Source organism: Oppia nitens, unplaced genomic scaffold, assembly GCF_028296485.1.
Source record: "Oppia nitens isolate AA-2021 unplaced genomic scaffold, nextdenovo-longstitch-racon4-pilon3 scaffold24_pilon_pilon_pilon, whole genome shotgun sequence".
Taxonomy (NCBI): domain Eukaryota; kingdom Metazoa; phylum Arthropoda; class Arachnida; order Sarcoptiformes; family Oppiidae; genus Oppia; species Oppia nitens.
In genome coordinates, this window is record NW_026533204.1 from 756186 (window position 1) to 781040 (window position 24855).

Genomic DNA, 24855 nt, shown 5'->3' on the forward strand with positions numbered 1-24855 from the left:
TTAATTTATATTTTAAAAATTTATTGATATTTATATTGTTTTTTAAATATATAGTTAGCTATATGATGTAAATAATTTTAAATTTGTAGCTTTTATAATTATCGCTGATATTGTTTTTTATATAAATTTAATTTTTTTAATTGATAACAAATATCGTTAAATATGTTTCAGATTAAATGATAGACTGACTGACGATATGGTCATTGATTTTAATTTATTTATCATTTTATTTAAATAATTCCTATAATCTCTAAAATATTCTTATTATTTATTTTTTAAAAATCGATATTTAATTAATTAAATACTTTAGTTATCAATATATCAATCACTATTATTATTATTATATATGTATTTATTATCATTATTGTCATACTGTGGTAATAAATGGTTAGTATTATCATTATCAATATTAATAATAATAATAATAATAACAACAATATTGCAAATAGTTTTATATAATTTATATATAACACTATAATTTGTCACAAATAAAGGAGCCCTTATTAATAATTTGAATAAATTTAATTAATTAATTAATCAATATTAATTTGTTAGTTTTTTTTCTCTCAAAAAAGTTAGATATATAATATAAGAAGATTTAAGGCACACACAAAAATATATATATTTATATAATTTTTAAAAAATATTTTAATAATAACAACAGTAATAATAGTTAAGTGACACTCATTTAAAAACTATTTGATAATATAATATAAATTAGAAAAAACGATTGATAGATAAGAGCTAAATGATAGACAACTGTGTATATCATATCAAACAACTCGTGTGAATTAATAAAATTTTTATATCAATATTATTATTATTATTATTATCAGTATTATTGTTTAATAATTAATTAATATAATGAAATGGCATCTAATATGAGAAACTCATAATTTGAATATGTTTTTCATGGTGTTCAATATGGTGCCTCCCTGTTGGCCGGGCATACCCTGGCCAGGCATACCCTGACCAGGCATTCCCTGGCCGGTGGCCATCATTGGCTGACCACCAGTTTGGCCGTACATATGCTGCTGCTGTTGATGAAGTTGTTGTTGTTGCTGTTGTTGATGGTGAAGGGGTCCGGCATTTGGTCCGTACTGGTCATACCCTGCCTGACCGGTTAGGGGATGATGGCCCATAGGTGCGTGACTTTGGTTGGGATGTGCGAGCGGTCCTCTGGCGCCCAACGGTGTGGTCGCTTCTTCGAGTATTTTCTTGCCGCTGGCAAACAGCGAGCCTAACATTCCGCTTCCCGTTTGCTGTTGTTGTTGTTGCGATTGGTTTTGTAGGTTGGGCTGATTGAGCCGGGGGTTATTGGTGGCACTGTGCAAGTCCAGACTGGTTGGCCGTTGTTTATTGCCAGGCATTGTTACTCCGCCGGTTGGAAACATTGCGTTGTAGCCCTGCTGGTGATGGCTGCCCGCCGATTGCATACCGTGCGGGCCCATTGGACCCATTGCCCCCATTGGTCCCTGTGGGGGTACCTGTTGTCTCATACCCCGGCCGAGCATTTGCTGGCCCGCCTGTTGTTGCTGTTGCTGGTAGTGCTGCTGTTGGTTGTATCCCTGTTGCTGGCCCGACATTGGATGGCCCGACTGCTGGGTGTACGGGTATTGGCCGCTGCCCTGCTGCTGGCCCGATGGGTATATTAGTTGGCCCTGTGGACCCATATATGGTTGGCCCATAGCTCCGGCAGTCCGTCGAGTGTCGCCGGGATATCCCACTCCCGGCTGCTGCTGGCCCGGCATATGGGGACCCGACATGGGGTGCACCGGTTGCTGTCCGACCATCATGTGAAGGTCGCCTCTTTGACCCAACATTGATTGGCCCCCCACCAGTTGGGACGGGTGTCTGCCCTGTAATTATCGGTACGGTTGTATAAACAAATAAATAAAAATTTAAAATTTATTATTAGTTATCATTATTTAGCTATTTTTATCGGCACTTTTTTTGCTTTATTTATACTAAATAAAATAGAGGGGAAGTTATAACACAATTACAACAACAACAAAATGATAATAATTGAGACAATAAATCAATTTAAAGAAAAAACTAACACATAAATTGAGTTAAACACAATGGGATAGTGATTTAATTTGAGTGAATTGAATGATTTTATCTTAATTAATTATAGGAAAAGTTTTATTTAATCAAATTAATACAAATTAAGGGTATTGTGAAAGAAAGAGAAAAAGAAAGAAAGAAAGAAAGAAGARAGAGAGAGAGAGAGAGAGAGAGAGAGAGAGAGAGAGGTTAGGGATGGAGAGCAGAGCATAGGATATGTGTGTGTGTTATAAGTAATAATAATAATCATAATAACAACGACAATACTAATAATTAAATTAAAAACAATTAATTATTTCTATTTAATAATTGATTGACAAATAAATTGCATTAACTAAAAAAATAATATAAATAATAATAATAATAATAAAATATGTGATTCAGATTTGGAGGCGCTTTTTGATGATGAGTTTTGGATGAGATCTTGATATTTAAAAAATACAATAATTAGTTTATGTTTGTGTGTATTATAGCACTGGTAGTTTTGTAGCCACATATTGTGAAATAATTTTCTGAGTCCCAACAAATTAATTAATTGATTGATTTATTATTTTTTTATAAAAATTTTAGGATCCGTTAGTTATTATTATTATCATTTTCAGAGAGATTATCAAATTATTATTATTATTATTATTCCTTGAAATTTGAAATAAAACAATTATTATTTTTATTTTTCTAGTACTAATAAAACTAATGAACTGAAAAAAATTATTGACTAAACCTTTTAAAAACAATTTGCTATTTCTAATAAAGTTAAAATGTATTAAATTTTTTATATCTATTAATACAATAAGCTAAACTACAATTTTTTACATTTATTATTATTTTTAAATATCAATTAAATTTGGTTGTTTTTTATTATTCAATTTTAACATATAAATATTTTGGTAATAATTTGATAAAACATCAATTAGCTAAAAACACTATTAATATTAAATTCAATATATCAATGTGTGTGTGTTAGTTAGATAAAAATTATATATAATTTAGATTACCTGTGATTTATGTGGTTGGATATAACTCATGCATTTTTTTGGAGACACTGGTATGTTTGGGACCCGTTCCTAGTCGAGTGTGTGTGTGTGTGTATAGGGACCATCAAAACACACCCACACTCACATAGATATAACTTATATATGATATAAAACATAGGCCAACACAAGTCATGCCATGAATTTGTATTTTGTTAAAACAATTTTTTTTTTTGGTATTTGATATAAGTTATTCAATGGATTTCTCTAAAAATGTTTGTATTAATTAAACGGATATTTAATTAACAACAAACATATATTTATAAACATACAAACAAACAAAAACTAACAATAAAAATAAAAAACACAACAAAAAATCATATGAACAATGACTGTGATGTGGTTTGATTAGACATCCTTGTGCTCCACTCCCCACCTTTAAAGCGACTCACATGACGAGCATTGGGATCGCCCGGAGCTGTTGCTGCCGATGCTGCCGTGACCGCTGTACTGGTCCCGATAGGTGCTGGCGCACCAATATTACCAACCGTGCCGGATGGTCCTACTAGGCCTGGTGCACCTTGCATTCCTACTGGTCCCATTTGAGAAGGACCCGTACCACCAGTGGGTCCGCCGCCGCCTCCAGACGGTACTTCCGATAGAAAATTTGAGGGAACGAGTCCCCGGACACCGTTGACATCGCCCATATAGAAGCCGTCCTCATCCATGTCTCCGTAGACATAGACAATATCACCGGTATTGAAGGCCAGTTCCATCTATACAGGTTTGGTAGTTAAGTTATATACTTTTTTTTAAATAAACAAAATCATTATTTGTATAGAAAGGCACACATAGTTGGAGATTTAGGTATGGATTTGATTTTTTTTGATCTGTTTGTTTTGGTTTTTTTGTTTATTTATTTTTTTGAGACAAACATCAAGTTGTGGTGTGTATGTGGTATCGTAGTGTTGTTTGTTTGGATCGGATGGTGTGTCCATTAAACATATATATATATTGAGATTGCAATTTGGGGGAGTAGTAGAAGTAGAAGTAGTAATAATAATAATAGTAGGAAAACAAATTGTGGTTTATTTATTAAACTAAAATAAAAAATATTAGTAAAATTCTGGAAAATTTCGAGAAAAAATTATTAATTCCCAGAGATTATCACACAATGATAGAGATTATCAACAAAATTTGATAATTTGTTTGTTTGTTCAGTAAAAGCGGTCCAAATCTGAATTCAATATTTTAATTTTGTTTACTTATAAAAATATATTTCATATATAAAGTTTATATATATCGTATCATATAATTTAAAATAAAATTTTAATTAATTATTAACTATAAAAAAAATATTTTATATTATTAGAAATTGATAGAAAGTTATGTAAGTTAATTCATATAAATGACAAAATTCTAGTAATATTTAATTAATAAATTTAACTAGCTAATTTAACATATCATAATAATAAGACATATAGTTTTTCTATAATGGGAAACTACACTATATATATATAAAAAGAATTAAAAAATATATATACAGGGATATATGATTATTTTACTATAAATCCAAACACAACTAGTAGTTATATAAACAGTATATACTAATACCAATATTAATTTACTAAACAATTGAAATAACATTTAGTGATAAAAATGCATTAAATCGACACTATTATTATTATTACAAAAATAATAACAATAATAACTATTTACGACACTATTAACAATTAAATAACTAATAGCTACTGAATTATAACAATCACTACTAACATTTGACATTTAGAAAAAAAATAAATTATTGTGACTTTTGAATTATGATTTATATAAAATACAGTAAATATAGACAGCAATCACTACAATATTGTTTTACTGGACAATCACTAATTTTTTTTATATAAAAAGCCATACATACTATAGTATATCTATAGTGGGATAATCACTAAATATAATAATTATTTTTTCATAGATCCCACTCTAGATATTTGCAATACATAATTAATTACACAAATATTTTTTTCTCTACTATTTTCTAGAATTTCATATTGCATTCCAATAACATTGCTGATGGAGAGGATAGGGAGGCGGTTAGGTAGAGGGGAGATGGGTTAGTGATGAAAATATCAAATATAAATATGGGTTAGGGTTTGGATAAGTTAACATCTCAGACAAGTGATCTGATAACATGATCATCATTATCATCAACAACAACAATAATATAACATTATTGGCACATCACTGACCTCTGCGTCCACGTTTGGCGATAATTCTTGCGGATCGTAGTCGTAGAGGGCGACCATTTTTCTGACATTAAGGTGAGACCAGGGATCACCAGCAGGGCCGGCACTGCCGCCTGGGCCAGCCATCTGCTGATGCTGTCTGAGTCTCATATCGGTTTCGTTGTCGTATTGCGCTTCAGACACCATATTGCACGGCACAAATCCTATCCGTCCGTTGGCTTCGCCTCTGTAGAAGCCGTCGGCGTCTTTATCACCAAAAATCTGATTACAAGAATATATGTTTTTTATTGGTTAAAGAAAAAACCCAATTTTGTTGTTGGTTTGTCTAATAATAATAATAATAATAATAATAATCAAGAGTTACTTTGATAAGCTGTCCCTCTTGGAAGGGTAGCTCCTCTTCGGCGGCGTCGGGATTGGGAGACATAGTGAGCGGGTCGTAGTCGAAGAGAGCGACGAACCATCGGATGCCTCGCTCCCTATCGCGCTGCATCTGAGCGCTGGAAACTAGTCTACGATTTGGGTGATCGGAGGGACCAAAATGGGATCTCTCGTAATCACTAATAGCACGTGTTCGTTGTGGTGGCACTGGAGAGGCGCCGTACGGACCGCCGCCGACAATCCTGCCGCCAGCTGTCCTGCGCATCGAGGCGTCAAACTCTTCCTCCGAATAGCTTTCAATAGGATTGATACTCTCGCTGGGCGTGTCTTTTGTAATCTCGATGGCCGGTATTGTCATACGGCCGTCGCCGCCAAGACCGTCGCTCATGCCGTGGTGTGTGTGATGCGGATGATGACTACCACCACCGATGGCCTGACCCGTAATGTGATGTGTTTGTGGATGCGATGACATATGATGGTGACTCTGTTGTTGCAGTAGCTGTTGTTGCTGTTGCTGCAGATGATGGTGACGCTGCTGCTGCTGAAGGGCACGGTTTGTAGCACTTGTTCGCTGCAATGGCCGACCGGTGCCGGCCATCAGTTTGTTTGTTCGGTGCGCGTCGTAAGCCATCTTTCAATATATATATGAAGATAATCATCAATGTTTTGGTTAGTCATTTAAAAAGAAATGTTTGTAATTATAATTAATTTTGTTAATTAAATAATAATTATAATTGAAAAACATTTATATGCAGTGAATATTGTATTAAAATTTGTTTTCATGTAATTTTCGTGTAATAAACTTAAAAAAATATAATTAAGTTAGTTATATATTGTATGTGTTATTAAGTGATTATGGTTTAGTATTATATTATTTTAGATTAAATACTTTAATTAGTTTAATGCATAATTGTTTATACAAGCACAGTTTGTTAATATATGGTCAGGGTATGACAAATCACCATGAACAGGTATCAAAATATCAAAATTAATATATATATATATTTAGGTATATATATATACACACACATATGTATGTTATAGAAATAATAATATCAATAGATTAATATAACAATTACACGACACAATTTGGTAATATAAATACAGGTATAAAATAATTTTATCAATAATATCAATAGTTAGGGTGTGTGTGTGTGTGTAATAATAAAATATAATACTGTATAAAAGTATATATATAATATTATAAATATAAGTTATATATATAATATCAAATATACTGTACAGTATATTAAATAGTATTAAATACAGCATAATCATTACATTAAAAATATAGGTACAGTTAGAGAGAAAGAAAAAAGCTTATCATTTATGAGGCACATGTATGATAGCATCAAACAAACTAATAATAAAATACAGACACAAAAATTCAAGACACAGACAAACAGAGGACAGGTATATAAATTTATATACACAGTACAGTACAGTACAGTACGATAACAATACAATTAGGACACGACACCACAATTTTTGATTTTAATTTTAAAGATGATCACCAATACATATAATACTATAACTACTACTACTACTACTACCTGATGATTGTGATTCATTGGATCAAATGCTTGTGATCGTCTGACTACGCTCTGCATCAGTTGCGTAAACTCTGTATCTGACTCTGAGTCCGAATGATGCGTCTGTTTCAATGATTTTTTTTTGTGGAGGAGTGGGAGGAGGGGTGGATGGGGTGGAGGTTTCGGGTAATTAATTAAAAAATATCATCATCAATCGGTATTGTTGCCATTTCAGATGTCTAGTCTATTATTATTATTATAATTATTATTTAGTCAACAAATTCAATGTAAAAAAAACAACAACAAAAAACAATAAACTATAAAACAACAGATCACTAGTTATAATACATATCATATTTGTTTGTTTTATTCATTAACTACAACAACAATTAATATTATAATTTATTATTATTTTTTTTTAAATAACAAATTTAAATGCAATAATGATTTTTTTTTAAATATATATATATCAAAATCTTTTAATACTATAATATATTTAAATTTATTGTATATAATTTTATATATAACAATAAAAATATGCAAAATAATGCAAGATGCACACTATTATGTATAGATAATATTATTTGATTAGGTTAAATATGCATAAACAATTTCAAAATTTTTATTTTATTTAAAGATCACTAAATTATTTTTTAATATTATATCATCGCAAATGTAACTAAAATATGGTAAAATATGCAAATAAATACTTTATTATCAATGTGTTATTGACATATAATAAAAAATATTTGACTAACATATGATATTTAACTGAAATTATTACTGTATTATTATTATATAAATATAATTCAAATATTTTTATGTTATATTAATTATAATAATAATTATCATGTAAATTTACAAATTATTAATATAATTCATCTAGTTAAAAGTCAATTGTGACATCTAAATCTAATTAACATGTTTTATTGTAAATACTAATAATTAATTTTATTCATTAAATATTTTTAAATATTTATATATATATATATTATTTGCTAAATATGTATAATTTTCATATATTCTGGTTTAAGTTAAATAACTAAAGCATAAATTTATATATTTACAAATATATTGCATTTATTTAATTACATTAGCAATGTTTTCAGATAAGTGAATATTATTTTGCCCACAAAAATGTCAAATAGTAATACAAATATATATAATTTAATATAAATTATATTTAATATTAATGTAGTGCTTATATTAAAGTAAATGTCATCTAATTTTCTTGTAGTTATAAGTTATTTTTAGCATAAATTTCAAATTTAAGCTAATTATTATATGTATACCGCAAACGATTTTTAAATATAATTAATTTACCAAAAAAAACAATTTTTTACTCAAGTAAAGTTGTGTAAAGTTTGGAATATAAAAAATTTATAAAATTATTTTCGAAACAATTTTTATATTATATTTTTTTTGTTTTGTACAATATTTTCTCTCATATAATACATTTCACTAAAATATTTATACAATTTAATAATAATAGCTGTAACTAAATATTTATACTATTATTAATAATAATATTTTTATAATTATCTATAGTATAGTATATCTATAGATTTTAGATCTAAAATTTTTAGTTAAAAAACGATTAGTTTTCTTAAGTAAGGTTACTAATTTTTTTTTTTAAATTTACCACTAAAATGGTAATAATTAAGTTTAATTATTTTTTTAAAAAAAATAGGACATACCTTTCTATTGGAGTGCAATTGCATGGGAGGACACTTGAGTAACTCGTCCGGTATCTGACAGGGCATAGAGTCCTGGGACAGGTTCTCACCAGACTTTGTCCTAACGGTGACCGCCTTTTTGTGCAAGTGCTCCAACAAGGCTATCTCCAGGAGCGCGTGATCACCTTTTTTTTTAATTATATTATAGATATTAAAACAAATTATTATTATTATTACAAAATATATAAATAATTATCAATCAAACTAATATATATTTTTACACAAAATAAATACTGTATTACTAATATAGTACTAAATACATTTTAAACAAAATTGTGATTTACTTTTAGTATCATCTATATAATTATTATACAGTGATAATAATAATTACTATTAACTAACTAACTAATAATATACACTGTATAAAATAGTTGATTAACTAATTTAATGTCTATATCTGTGGTAATTTTGTTGTTGTTGTTGATTATTATTTAATCATTAACCCAGAATATTTGGTGTGTGTGTATATATATATATAGACAATAAAAGCAACACAAAAAAATCTAAACAACTAAAACAACTTTATTTTACTGTACATACAATATACAGTATGTATTTATATGTTAATTGTTATCCATTGAAATTGTAACACAATTGATAGAAAAATATAATTTGTGTGTACCGTATATACAGAACAGTATATAAATTGGCAAATAATATCTATCTATCAATAATATAACTAAAACTAATGACAAAACTAACATTTTTATACTGATTGTTAAGAGAGTGAGTGAGTGTGTGTGTGTGTGTGTGTGTGTGTGTGAGAGAGAGAGAGAGAGAGAGAGAGAGAGAGAGAGAGAGAGAGAGCTGATAGAGATATATACCCAATAGTGCCAACATATCGACTCCGCCCTAACTATTCTCCAATTATTATTGCAATAGTCTTTATTATGACAATATCTATACATTTTCTAAGAAGTATAATAACATCAATAATAAACTATATCCCTATCCTTCCTTCCAATCATTAATACATATCCTCTCTGTCTATGTCTCTCTCCCCTATCCCTTCCCATTCAATCTCTTTTCTCAAATATGTTATGTTAGCTCATCTACAGTAGACACACCATCACCACAAAAATCAACCAACAAAATGAATAAATAAAATAAAAAATAACATAAAAAAGCAATTATTATTGTTATTGTTATTATTATTTAGTATAAAATAAATATTAGTGACAATAACACAATACCAGTTGGACTATCAATTTCCGAAAGCTTTTTATGGCCGGCAAACACGGCATATCCGGTTACCGGACAGTTGTTTGATGTGCCGAACTGGTTAAGTGTGACGGGAAGCCACGTAACCAGTAGTGTTCCCTCTTGAGGACCGGACTCTATCTGAACATCAACTGGTGGATCGGGAAGACCTAATCATTGGTTACAACAAACAAACAGATCATTTGAATGATTATTAAATTATATTAAATTTTGGGATAAATATTTAAAATATTTTCTATTTGATATTATACTAAAGTAAATATAAATTAACTAATAATGATATTTTTTATATAATAATTGTATATTATAATAATAATTATTATTATTCTACTTGTATGATAAATAATTATAATTTAACTCTACATTGATAATTAAAAATATTTTTTTTTATTAAATAATATAACAACTAATCTATAAAAGATTATTAAAATTTAAAAACTTTACTATTAATAATATTTTATGTTAGTATATTAGCAAAGTTTTATGTGTATAAAGTTAACTATTAGCTAAATAAACTTTTGTCAAACAAACAACTAGTGGGACTCAGTCCTACTTTTTGGTAACGTCCTAAAGTCGACAAACGTTGTGAGCATTTCCAGTTTTTTCGGATTCTTCTCATCACTGCATAACAGTTTGCCGGGTTTGGCACGTACTGACACCCGATACATCGTATTGGCCGCCAGACCAGTAATCAGGTGCTTGTAGACCGACGGCCGTACTGTACGCACCTCAACACTGTTGACGGCCACTACGTGATAGAAGTTTGAATTACACGGTAACCATGATATGATAGCCGTATCCGATGTTATGTTCGATGCCTTTACACAACAGGGCGCAAACGGTATGCCTATATACATACGGTATAATGAAAGAAACGGTAGTTATCGGATCAGTTATGTTTTTTATTTGTATTATTTATTAGTATTATTATTATACTGTATAGTTTACATACTTTTGCCTATAACTACAGTACATGCCGGGTCTTTTGATTGCCGTCCACCCCTGTCCATTGCTCGCACGCTTATCCTATGAGGCTATTGGTTGTTGTTGTTGTCCAGAAAAATGGGATGACATGATTTTGAGGAGGAGGTGATGGGATATTGTGGAAAAAACATATGGTTAGTTAGTTTGATTAGAAAGTGCAAAACACACACACATTTCAAGCAATATAATAGCAACAACAACACAAAAAAATCCATAAAAATGAATCAAACAATTAATCATAACTTTAATGATATATTATATCTAATAGTTTATAAAGTATTTTATTTTTTAGTAGTTATCTCTATCTCTGATAGTGACGCTTAATCAACACTGTCATTGACACACACACACACACACACACACACACACACACACACACACACACACACACACACACACACACACACACACACACACACACACACACACACACACACACACACTGACTGACAGATCCATACTAACCATTGAAGAGTCGACGCCCTCTACCAATGCTTTAGTTCTGTCACCGCTGGGAATCGTTGCTTTGAGTACACCATCGACATAGATCTGGAAGGACTCGATGAAACTCTTGGGACACTCCGGATGAAGCCAACCAATTAGGACACTCTTATGCAACTGGCGCTCAAGTAGTAGACGCTGTGGCGGTGCCACTGGAAAAACAAATAATAATAATAATGGACAGTTAGATTAATTGAAAAATCAATAGATTTATTATATTTATGTGTGTGTGTGTGAAATATTATATATCTTCAAATTTTTTATGATTCAATTACAGAGAATTATATTTTAATTGATAATAAATTATTGACTAATTTTAGTTTTCTCTCAATAGTGTTAAATATTTTTTAACATTTAATAATAATTCAATAATATGACTCTGAATATTAATAATTTTTTAATAGCATATTATATTTATAAATTTATTATAAGTTTAACTTTATATATATAATTTATTTTCTTGATAAAAAATTATTGTAAAATATTTAGAGATTTTGAAAAGTTTATAGAATAAAACACATATATAATTCCCAATAGTAATTAAAATAACGATATATATATGTGAGAGAGAGAGAGAGAGAGAGAGAGAGAATGTAAATTTTATTGATAAAAATTAATAATAAATACTAAATTGATTTATTTTAAGTCCGACATTGACTTTCAAATTAAAAAAATAAATAAATGTTAAGCTATTTTACGAATAATATTTTTTTCAATACAGAATTTTAGATAACGTTAATATATTAAATATTTTATTAGTTTAGACTTATGGTTTTTATTTTATTTTGTATAGTACTGTACATATATAGAAAAGGTTCAAGGTTATTTGAATATATAGATATATGTATAATTTTTTTTATTTTATAAATTAAATCAATTTTTTTATTGTAAAATCCAATTGTATTACTAAAGTTAATACTACAGACACAGACTCTTTATATAATATATATCTGATTATTGAATTAGAGAGAAATATTATAAAACATAGTTTGTCTGTCTGTCTATTAATTATTTAAAATTATGTATGTGTTTTCATACTATAATCTCATGAGAGGATATACAGCATATAAATTATATATTATATATAAGTTATTTTACAACAACAAAAATCAATTGTACTTAAATATTTAGATAATATTGAGTAGAAAAAAATTTAATTTATAATAGTCCTACAAATTTAATATATAAAAGTTTAAATAACACTTAGAATTGACAAATTTATATTGTATCATCATATATATTAATAAACTTATATATGTTTAAATATTTAAGATAATACTCGGGTACAAAATACACAACAATACAAACCAACAACAAATAATAATAATAAACGTCATATATAATTTATATTATTATTATTATTATTATTATTATAGTCTATAAATTATCATTTGTTATTTGGTTAAAGCTGTTAAGTTAGTTTGTATTGTTTGATTGTAATAGCATTAAGTAGTTTATATAAAATGTTTACTATAACTACTATAACTTTATATACACAATATATATATATATAATTTTTATATATCATAAGTATACTGAACTTTATAGAAACCAAAACTATTGTACATATTGTCAACATATATATACAGAATATTACTAAACATTATAATTGTGTTGACACAGAATATTACAGAATTTTTATGTTAGACAATAGTATAAGTATTTATTATTATTATTATTTTAATGCCACTATTATTATGGCTACTAGTTTTCGGCATTATTATTATATTATTTAGCTATTTATGGTATTAATATTTTATTTTATTTTTTATATATATTCAAATTTCATTCATATTTATGCTAATAATGTACAGTATATACTGTATATGATATAAAACTATATATATATATATATATATGTATAAATATTCACACAAAAAATTATATAGCACATTTATTTATACTGAGATAAATATATTTATCGTATTTAGCAAACAATGTGTCATTACGTAACATATTTTGCATATTTGTTTAAATGTACTGTAATATCCTTTATTAACATAATATATATAAATACAGTATATATATATATAACTCATTGACGTAAATGTGTGTATTTTTCTATGAAATTAATGTTATTTTTCAATTTACATTTATATTAGTTGTGTCGGGATAAATATAAATACTAAAATCACATACAACAACAAAAATGTCTAAATAATGTGTCAGAATTTTTTTTGTCTATCATTTTTATTTTTCTATACAAACATAACAACAACAACAACAACAATAAAAATCTGTAATCCAATACATCAGTCACATACACGTCTAGTTGTTGTTGTTTTTTGAAAATAATCACATATATATATATATAATATATATTAGTTTTTTTCCTATTAAAATAAATTAAATATCAAGTTTTTATTTTAATCACTTGATACATCAACTTATATATTATTAAAGTTTAAGTACGCAAACACATACACACACACACATACATACACACAATTTAACTGTACATAAATGAATAAATAAAGTGGGAGTTGGAGTACATACATACATACATATAATATAAAAAATAAATATAAATAAAATTGCTAAACGTCTAGATAAGAGAGATATATATACTGTAGAGGAACGGTATGAGAAAATTGTTGTGAAACTGTAAGCTCAATGGTTGGTTTAATAAAAAACCAAACCAATAGTTATATATCGTATATATATATATATATATATATATATATATATATATATATATATATATATATATATATATATATACTGTATATATGTTGTAGATATAGATAAAAAAAATAATACAATTTTCTAGGAAAACCAAAACTTTTTTTTCTATCTTTTTTCGATATGTTTTATCCATTTATTTAAAACAAGCAAAAAAATCAAATTGAATTTTACTCATATTTTTTCATTGTATTAGATTTTTGTTTACACATACACAACACCGACAACAACAACAACTTTTTCAATACTAAAATAATAATAATAATACCGATAAAAAAAATGTATCGAAAGCTTATTTTGGGGATTTATTTAAGATTTATTTTATTTATATATAAAATCACTTACAAAATAGGTGGAACTATTTTTTTTGGGAATAACCTCTCTGGATAGGAATTTAAAAAAAATAAATAAATATTTAATATGCAACTATAGTTTTCTGGGAAGAATACATTGGTATTTCTATTTTGTATGTATACTGGCACTAGTATGTTAGCACCGGGATGTTATAAAATATAAGAGATTGGAAAATTAAAAAAAAACAAATTATACATCTTTTAAAATGAGTTGACACTTGTGTTTAAAATATTAATTAGTTTTCGTAAAAATAACTTTTTTCAGTAAAAATGAAAATTTCAAAATCCCATAAAATAAAAGTGTCAAGGTATTTTATATTTTTGTTAATTTTAATAAATTTTATATTTAAAATAGAACAAATCATCTGTATATTATAACTAGCTAGCTCATTTAGTTATAAAGATATTCACACATAAATTGTTTTTTCATACAAATTTTTATTAGCTATTGGTATTAAATTTATAAATTATGGGATAATAGTCATAAATTATCATAAAATTAAAAATTATGAATAATTTTAAAGCTAAATGAGCTAGCTAATTACAATGTACAGATGATTTGTTCTATTTTAAATATAAAATTTATTAAAATTAACATCCCGGTGCTAGCATGCCAGTGCCATTATACATACAAAGAAGCTAAAACCAATTTATTATTCCCAGAAAATCATAGTTGCATATAAAATATTTTTTTAAATTTCAATCCATAGAGAAGTTATTCCCAAAAATCTAGTTCCGCCTATTTTGCAAATAATTTTATATACGATATTCAACAATAATATCAAAAATTGTTGATTTTTCTTTCATAATGCATCCCATTTGAGAACATTGACATTTTATCAATACAATTGATTATATAATTTATATACAGTATATTTGTTTTTAACTACTGTACACATGTAATACAGTACATACCGGTGCTCTTTGCAGTTAGATCTTCAGCCCTTTCCAAATCAGATACGTCTTCATCTATTTCGGTGATGTCCTCCAAATCAATGTAATCGTTGATACGGTGGAAGTCATCTGAAAAATAAATTTTAAAAAATATTTTATAATTATTTTAACTAAATATTCTTTTTTTTACAAATTCACTATTATTTCGATTTATATTTATTAGAAAAAAATTTCATAATAAATATTTTTTTTAAAAATCAAAAATAAATTTTAATATTTATACAGAAAAATGATTAATAAAAACTAATGCATATTTATAATTTTAGTATTAGGATTAATTTAATATAATATTAATTAATATCTGGTATTTAATGTTTGAGAGAAAATTTAAATCATTACTAATTTAAACGTAACAGTCGTTTACATAATCAGATTAATCTCAATCTCATTTGTCGTTTAAATCAGTTTATATACTATATATATATATATATATATATATATATATATATATATATATATATATATATATATATATAGGTTATGATATTTAATGTTTATATTATATTTAAAACCAAAAACATAGACTCAGACACACATAAATATATGTTTTACTATAATATATAATGATTATAAAAAAATAATGTATATACTGTATAACTTTGATATATATAAAGCAAAAATCAAATAAAAAAATATAAAAAATCCTATTAAATAAATAATTTTTTGTGAGCTTAAAACATTGCCTTTTATCTTGATTAAAATTGAACCGATAATATTACTAACTATTTTAATATATAATTACACACACACATATATATACCAGTAATAGTAAAAAAATTTCTATTTCTATTATTTCATGATTATATATTTATATATTAATTTATTTGTATAAATAATTTAATTACACATATATACAGTTATATTGTAGAATGTAATATTTATTATTTTTTATAGTTATTTACTTTTTTATTTTCATTGGTTAAATTATAATTAAATAAAAATAATATATATTGCTCAATTTATTCTAGTATAATGTCTAAAAAATTTTACATTAATTTAGATTATATTTATATAATTTTTTAATATTTATTTATAGTTTAGTTTTGTATTAAACTTTTATATAAAATTTAGAAAATAATGATCAATAGGATTAGTCAATAGAGATTGAAATATTTTTTATTAAAAATGTATTTTTATAATATTGTATATATATTTTTATTATATATATATATATTTATTATATATAATATATTTATATAATAACTTAAATCCCACTAACTATTTACTTAAAACACCCACATTTTGCTTTTCCTATTAATTCAAATATTGTGTTGGTGGACATGTACTATAATGTTATACAGTATATGTAAGTTATCACATGAATATTATTGTAATAAAATATAATATACTGAACTTGTATAATATATTTTGATGACAATTTTGATAATTGACTAAGATTTTTACAGTATATTAATATATCGTATATATATTATTGTTATTATGAATCTAAATTTATATATTTATATAGAATATTAATTTATTTTACATTAAAAATATTGTGTATGTATGTATGTGTGTGTAAGTGTGTGTGTGTATATGTTTTGTGTATGTGTGTGTAATAATGAGAAAATATATATTTTTTGTTAAAATACTATTTTTATAAAGAATATATACTGTATATATAATATGTATGTATATACAATATAAATATTTATTATATATAATACAGTACAATGATATCAAATTATTCTGCAACTAATGAAATTGTTTGATACACAAATTGTAAACAAATTATTTTTAAATAATTACAATCAATTATCTATTACACAATCAATTTGGTTGTGAATACCAAACATAGTTTTAGTATTAGTAGTACTAGTATTACTATAGTTTGTGTTGTTATAATGTGTTTGTTATTATCATATTTAAGTGTAAAGCTCTTTCAATAAGGTTGTCTATCTATGCAAGCAATTTGTCATAACATTTATATTTAAGCTATAATATTATATAATACATAATATAATATATATAAAACAATATAATGGGAGAGAAAAATTTCATTTCACATTTTGTCGTCAGCTTCTCATATATTATATTGGATGTGTCATAAATATGACGCCAGTCTATTAATACTCTCTCTCTCTCTCTCTCTCTCTCTCTTCCAAAAACATAAGTGCTTTCATTGCAAATAAACAGTAAATTCCAGAATATTCATACAAAAAGTTATTAGCAAAATATTCCTATAGTTATGTTTGAGAATATATATATAGAATAGATATCATATATACTATTGATATATCATATCAGTCATATACCAGTAGATTATTTATAGAGAAAACTAAAAAACTATTGTCACAAACAAATAAACACAAAGACACACAAAGTGTCATTGATTTTTATAGAATATATAAATTATACAGTACATATATATCATATTTTCAATCAAATATTTACTGTACACACACACACACACACACACACAACTCAAAACTATATTAACTGGAAAAATAATAACAACAATACTATAAGAAAAAAATAATTGAAAAATAAATAAAAACTAAATATAAAAAAAAATATCAATAGCTACTGTACAGTATAATGGATCAATGAGTTTAAAAATAATAATAAAAAACAGTTAGCTTTTCAGCTCATAGACAGACATACCGGGCGCCAACAGGTGCTGGAAGTTCGAGTGACACATCTGATCATTGAGTATGGCGTCGTAAAACTCTGGCGGATAGCTGGCCGTATCGGACTCGGAGTCGCGGCCGTATAGTACACTGGCCTGAAATTCGAACAGATCTTCGCCGGTAAGCTTTTCAACAAAGTTGGACGGTATTAGACCGCGTCGGCCGTCCAGACATTCGCCAAAATAGAAACCGTCTTCGTCTACGTTGCCGAAGATCAATACAAAATCGCCGGCCAATAGCTGTAGTTCCTGTTCTGGGTTGTCGTTTGGCGATTGTTTATACGGATCATAACTGTAACGGGCAATATAGACCTTACAGCGGCCCCGGTTCGGTATTTCAATGCTGTCCACAATGTCTTCGGCCAGTTTTAGTTCATCGACGGGCTGGTGAAACGGTGTATGCGATGTATGCAAAAATTGGTGGCCGTTGTGCGCCGCCGCGCCGGCGGCAATCGTAGGTACGGTCGCCGACTGTGGCACGCTAGCCAATGATTTGGCCTGTAAGCCGGCCAACAGGGCCGACGTTCCCATAATTGGTCCGCCAATAGCTGGTCTGTCCATTGGCTGCATGGATGAGCGGAACAGTGCTGCCGATGACGCCGTGTTTAGCGAAGGCAACGACGAAGACATGGGATAATAGTGTGCGGCCATTGCCGAGTCAATGAGGCCACTGCTGGTTACGTTGCGTAGTTTGCGGTCCAGTTCGGCCAATATTTTGTTGTCCTGATCCAGTTTGGCCATCAGTTTGTCCAAATCGTGTCGCGTGGAGAGTGAAGGCGCTGTGAAATTATTTTTTAATATTTATATTATATTTTATATATAAATTTAGTTAACTATTATTATTATTTGTTTGTTTGTTTGTTAATAATTATTTATTTTTAAAAAGTAATTATCATAGTTATTATAGTTTTTATTGTAATTATTATTAAAACTAATTTACTATAGGAAATAAATTAAACTAACTAGAAGCTGAAAATTGTTATCAATGATAAAATGTAAAATTATATATTTATTAATTACATACATATTGGATAAATCATAATAATCAATAATATTATTTTTATATTATTATATTTATTAATATTAATATATATCTATATCTATAATTTTTTACTGTATTACAGGTATATTGTATATTCATGACAATTATAATACACCTGATGTAATATTAGACATCGTTGAGATTGAATTATTCTCAAATATAATAATATTATTATTATTATTATTATTATAAGCAAGCAAATATATTCCAAGCATCATATTTATTAAATAACCTAGAGCATTGGTTACTAAAAAGATAAATATATTATACAGTATATATGTATACTGTAAATGGTGAGTGGGATAACATAGTGTATTAGGTAAACTGGTATATTTAAGTGCCCACACATCAAAACACACAGTACTCTATAGTAATCTATAATCACTTACTATACATGTTATTCACCAGAATATTCTTTAGTTTAGTTATAATATAATTATTATTGATTTAGAATCAGATTTTTGTTTTCTGTTACCCAATTGCTTATCCTATTTAATACCCCAAAAACATACATACATTTACATTCACTATTTCAATTAAATACTTTATATATTACTGTATATTACAGACTGGCAAAACTAGGGGATTAAAATATATTTACTTAAGTACATATATACAGATAAAAGGATTAATATATACATGCAAAAATTTTATATAAATAACATATATAAACAAAACAAAGATACTAATGTCATATGATAAATAAAGTTAATATTATATTTAATGTTAATATTAATATAAAATAAAATGTTTAAAAAATTTAGATAAAAATATTAAATATTGATGATTGATTTGATTGATTTAAATATAAGAATAATAGTAATAATAGTAATAATAGTAATAATAGTAATAATAGTAATAATAGTAATAATAGTAATAATAGTAATAATAGTAATAATAGTAATAATAGTAATAATAGTAATAATAGTAATAATAGTAATAATAGTAATAATAGTAATAATAGTAATAATAGTAATAATAGTAATAATAGTAATAATAGTAATAATAGTAATAATAGTAATAATAGTAATAATAGTAATAATAGTAATAATAGTAATAATAGTAATAATAGTAATAATAGTAATAATAGTAATAATAGTAATAATAGTAATAATAGTAATAATAGTAATAATAGTAATAATAGTAATAATAGTAATAATAGTAATAATAGTAATAATAGTAATAATAGTAATAATAGTAATAATAGTAATAATTTTTGTTTTAACTTTTATTATAATTATTTAAAATAAAATTTTTGTATGCATAATATTTACTTATACTGTATATATGAAATAAATAATTATATTCATAACTTCCCTACTTTGCCTGTCTGTACTGTATATATATATACAGTATAGTTAGATAATGCCTACAAGAAATTTATCAGGTCGTACAGAACCTGATAGGTTAATCAAACAACACAAACAAACTAATGTAAAATAATTTCATAAATGTTGTACAAATGCTACACATTTAGTATATTCCTTGTAGAATATATATGTATGCTATATATATATATATATATAATTTATATATAGTCTTACTTTTATTGTCGATCAAAGCTCCGGTATGTTTGATAAGTGGTTCGTACGACGATGTGTGCAAATGATAAGGCGTAATGGCGTCAGTGGTTTTTGAATGCATTTTTGTTAGCCTATGCCGCAAATGACTGCTACTGTGACGGCCGGCGGTACTGCTCAGCAATAGTAGGTCATTATCGTCAAGCAAACGGTCCGCTGAGCTCATCAGCTTCAGTCGGCTATTACTACTACTGTCGCGGACTAGACTGTCCAAATAGTCGGTATCGTGCATCAGCTCCATGTCCATCATGTCCAGGTCGTCGTCGAGCAAATGGTTGACCATATGTTGCGATGTGGACAACGATTTATTTCCGTTCTGCGCCAACAGTGCAGATCCAGACAAACCCGATTTGACTGTCTGTGTAGAACTTTTCGATCCCTGACTGCCGGTGCCGATACCCGAATCGGTTAACGATGGCGTCTGATATAAGTAAGCGGATGTCAATGAAGGCATCGACGTCGATATTGAATGACCGCCGCTAATGGCGCCGACGTTAATAGAAGTGGTGTTGTCCAACGACTCGACACCACTGTCTGGCAGTTCGATAATACTACCGGCGCTGTAGGTATTGTTGGCTGCGGTGGTGGTCTTAGTCTTAAGTTTGCAGTCGAGCTCAGCCAACAGTTTGTTGTCATTCTCTAATTTGGCTAATAATGTGTCCAAATCTTTGGATGAATGCTTTGAAGGCTCTAAACATGTTGTGGTTTCATAGGGGGGGAAAGGGTGGGAACGGTATGACACAAACAGAAAGGTCATTGATTTATATATAATATGACTGAGTTTTCATTAGAATTTTATTTTATTTTTCTATATATATTTTATATTATATAAAAATTATATTAATAGATAAATTCAAGCAATAAATTTATACAACATTAATGATTATATTAAAATAATCATTGGCGTGTATATGTATAAGTACTGTATGTGTAAACACTAAGCAATATACCGTATGATATATCATGTATGCATATGTTTATATACGGAATAATTATATATATATATATATATATATGTATATGTGTGCAATTGATATTTAAATAGTTTTTGAATGGTTAAATCTAAATAATTATTAAATGCTAATTATGCTATTTAATTATTTTAAGGTTGTACCAGTATACCATATATATAAATACAATTGATAAAATATATTAAATATGATGATAATATCAACAACAAAAATTAATTTACGTAAAATACATTAGTAAAATCAATTTTTCCATATTTCAATGTATATTTAGGATTTTTTTTTGAATAATTTATAAAATAAATTATATAATCAACAATAAAAAAATTGATTTGAATATTAACTATCATCAATACAGTAAATTATCTGAAAAACATTTCATACGGTATACTATCAATACATTGTAAAGTTTTGGTGTTTTTCGGTATGTTTTTGTGTGTACTGTATATAACTTAAGTGTATTATAAATTGTATTAATACAACCCTACTTAATTAGTATTGTGCTCATGTGTTATTCACAAATCATAAGCACACCGTAATAATAATGGAAAAATAAATATTGATTTACTATCACATTATTAATGTTTGTTTTGGTTTTAAATATAAACTAATAATAATAAATTACAATCATATTTAATAATTGACTGAACTTTCAATTGAATTTGTGTGTATGTGTGTGTATGTATGTATGTATGTATGTATGTATGTATGTATGTATGTATGTATGTATGTATGTATGTATGTATGTATGTATGTATGTATGTATGTATGTATGTATGTATGTATGTATGTATGTGTGTATGTATGTATGTATGTGTGTGTGTGTGTGTGTATGTGTGTGTGTGTGTGTGTGTGTGTGTGTGTGTGTGTGTGTGTGTGTGTGTGTGTGTGTGTGTGTGTGTGTGTGTGTGTGTGTGTGTGTGTGTGTGTGTGTGTGTGTGTGTGTGTGTGTATGTATATGTGTATTTAAGTAATAAATTATTTTTTTTTTAAACAACAACAACACTAACTTTAATACAAACATTAATTAATCAAAAAATTATAATTTTTTAAAGGCATTTAATCTATATATATATTCAACATTAATATGACATATTTAATGTCTTTTTGAATTAAAATGATAATTCATTGGTTTTTTTATTTAATATAAAGAAAACATATAAGAAAAGATAATATTCATACATTAAGAAAATTATTATAATATAATATCATATTAATAATAATATTAAGTTTTATTTATTACGAAAAAATAGTAAATATGGTAATTAGATTGCATAATAAATATAAATATTTTTGTTTTATAAAAAAATTAATAAGCTAATATATTTGAAAATTATTTCAGCCTAATAACTATTTTTTATTTATTTCATAGTCAAAATTAATAATAAAATTTTGTTAGAGAGAAAAAATTGTTATATAAGCAAAAAAATTTATTTTGTAAATATTATATATACATTGTATACTAGAAAAAAATAAGCCATAGTTATTAACTGAAAATTTTAGTATTATATTGTAGAGTACTATACTGTATAATATACAGTGTATATACTATACTAAACTATATATTAATATTTATATATATAGTATTATATATAATGCAACTTTTAGTCCAAAAATAAATCAATACACAATGTATAACTTCAATATTTAAATAAATTTAATTAATTTTTAAATATAAAACATTAAATCAAATCATATATATTTAGTATATAGTATATAAAAATTTTTATTCTTTAAAATTTTTATGTTTAATATAATTAAATAAATTATTGAATATTTGATACAATTTTATTTTATTATAATTATTTTTAAAAAATAAGTTAGCCTTACTACAACATATATATAATTTTATATTTTACAATAAAAATCTTATTATTATTTTATTTTTATTTTTTTGATGCACACACACGAAATTTCAATTTCAAGTAAGCAATTGTTTAGCTAAATATTGATTTAGTTTATAATTTATATCCGTATTTTTCTACATTTTCGTAAAGCAATTACATTTTTATTTCAATAGTATATTAAAATTAGATAATAATAATAACAAAAAAAATAATAACTAAAATTTTTATTTTGCTTTAAATCATACTCTTATATTAGTATATTTAAAATAACATAATACACAGTATATAATTAGTAATTGATTTATTGACAATTATTTGTATTTTTTATTAAATAATCTAATAAACCTTTAATATAAATTATAAATATATATAATATAAATCATTAGTTGCTGATTATCTTATTCAAATATATTTTGACTCAATAATTTTCTACAATATTTTATTTTTAATTTTATTAATGTGTATTAAAAAATAGTTTTAATAATAATATAAGTTGTAATTTATATATTATTACTAATTATAAATACTATTATTATAGTATATAAAAATATTGTATTATTAATATTTAATTATAATTTAATTGCAATAATCTATTTAGTTATAATAACAATATTATTATTATTGCTATTGTATTTTGTTTATAAAAAATAATGTTAATAAAAATAAAATAACATTTATTATAACTATTAGGTTGCATTTAAAAAATGAAAAATATTTACTGTATATAAGCAATAATATTTATGTAATAAAATATTATTAAAATACATATTTTTATAAATATAAATAAAACAATTTCTATTAATAGAAATTAATTAAAAGTTCCAATAAATTATACAGCATATAATATTTTTATAATATTGTTGATTATAAATAAATATTATATTAATATTACTAACCACTAATAATAATAATAAATTTTTTTACAAAAAAATACTTACCAAGTGAGATATTGTCCATTAAACGAGTCCAAATCAAATAAATAATTTTATTATTTTTTCACCTAGTTGATAATGATAATGGTGGGTGATGTTTTGTAGTGATTTTTTGTTTTGTTAATATATATTTTTATGATACACGTAAACAAAAATAAACAAGCATACTTGTGGTGTAGTATAATGTAGAAATTAATTAATTAATTATTTATATATATATCCTAATTTTTTA

At 25.9% G+C, this 24855-nt stretch overlaps 1 protein-coding gene across 3 annotated transcripts; it reads right to left on the reverse strand.

Moving 5' to 3' along the window:
- Positions 1-824: 824 nt before the first annotated feature.
- On the reverse strand, positions 825-24675 carry LOC128953972 (RIMS-binding protein 2-like). Of its 3 annotated transcripts, none has more exons than XM_054299521.1 (14): positions 24630-24675; positions 20841-21566; positions 18230-19033; positions 15587-15694; positions 11601-11788; positions 11104-11185; positions 10705-10998; positions 10124-10300; positions 8892-9055; positions 7216-7317; positions 5646-6293; positions 5285-5542; positions 3491-3814; positions 825-1859 (listed from the first exon to the last, which is right to left on the reverse strand). In XM_054299521.1, exons 1-14 carry the CDS (start codon positions 24646-24648, stop codon positions 891-893), a joined length of 4863 nt encoding a protein of 1620 aa, XP_054155496.1. In that variant the 5' UTR covers positions 24649-24675; the 3' UTR covers positions 825-890. The 3 variants fall into 3 exon arrangements, with proteins under 3 accessions (XP_054155496.1, XP_054155497.1, XP_054155498.1); XM_054299523.1 differs by having other exon boundaries at positions 1305-1859; positions 3475-3814; XM_054299522.1 differs by lacking the exon at positions 7216-7317.
- Positions 24676-24855: the final 180 nt, after the last annotated feature.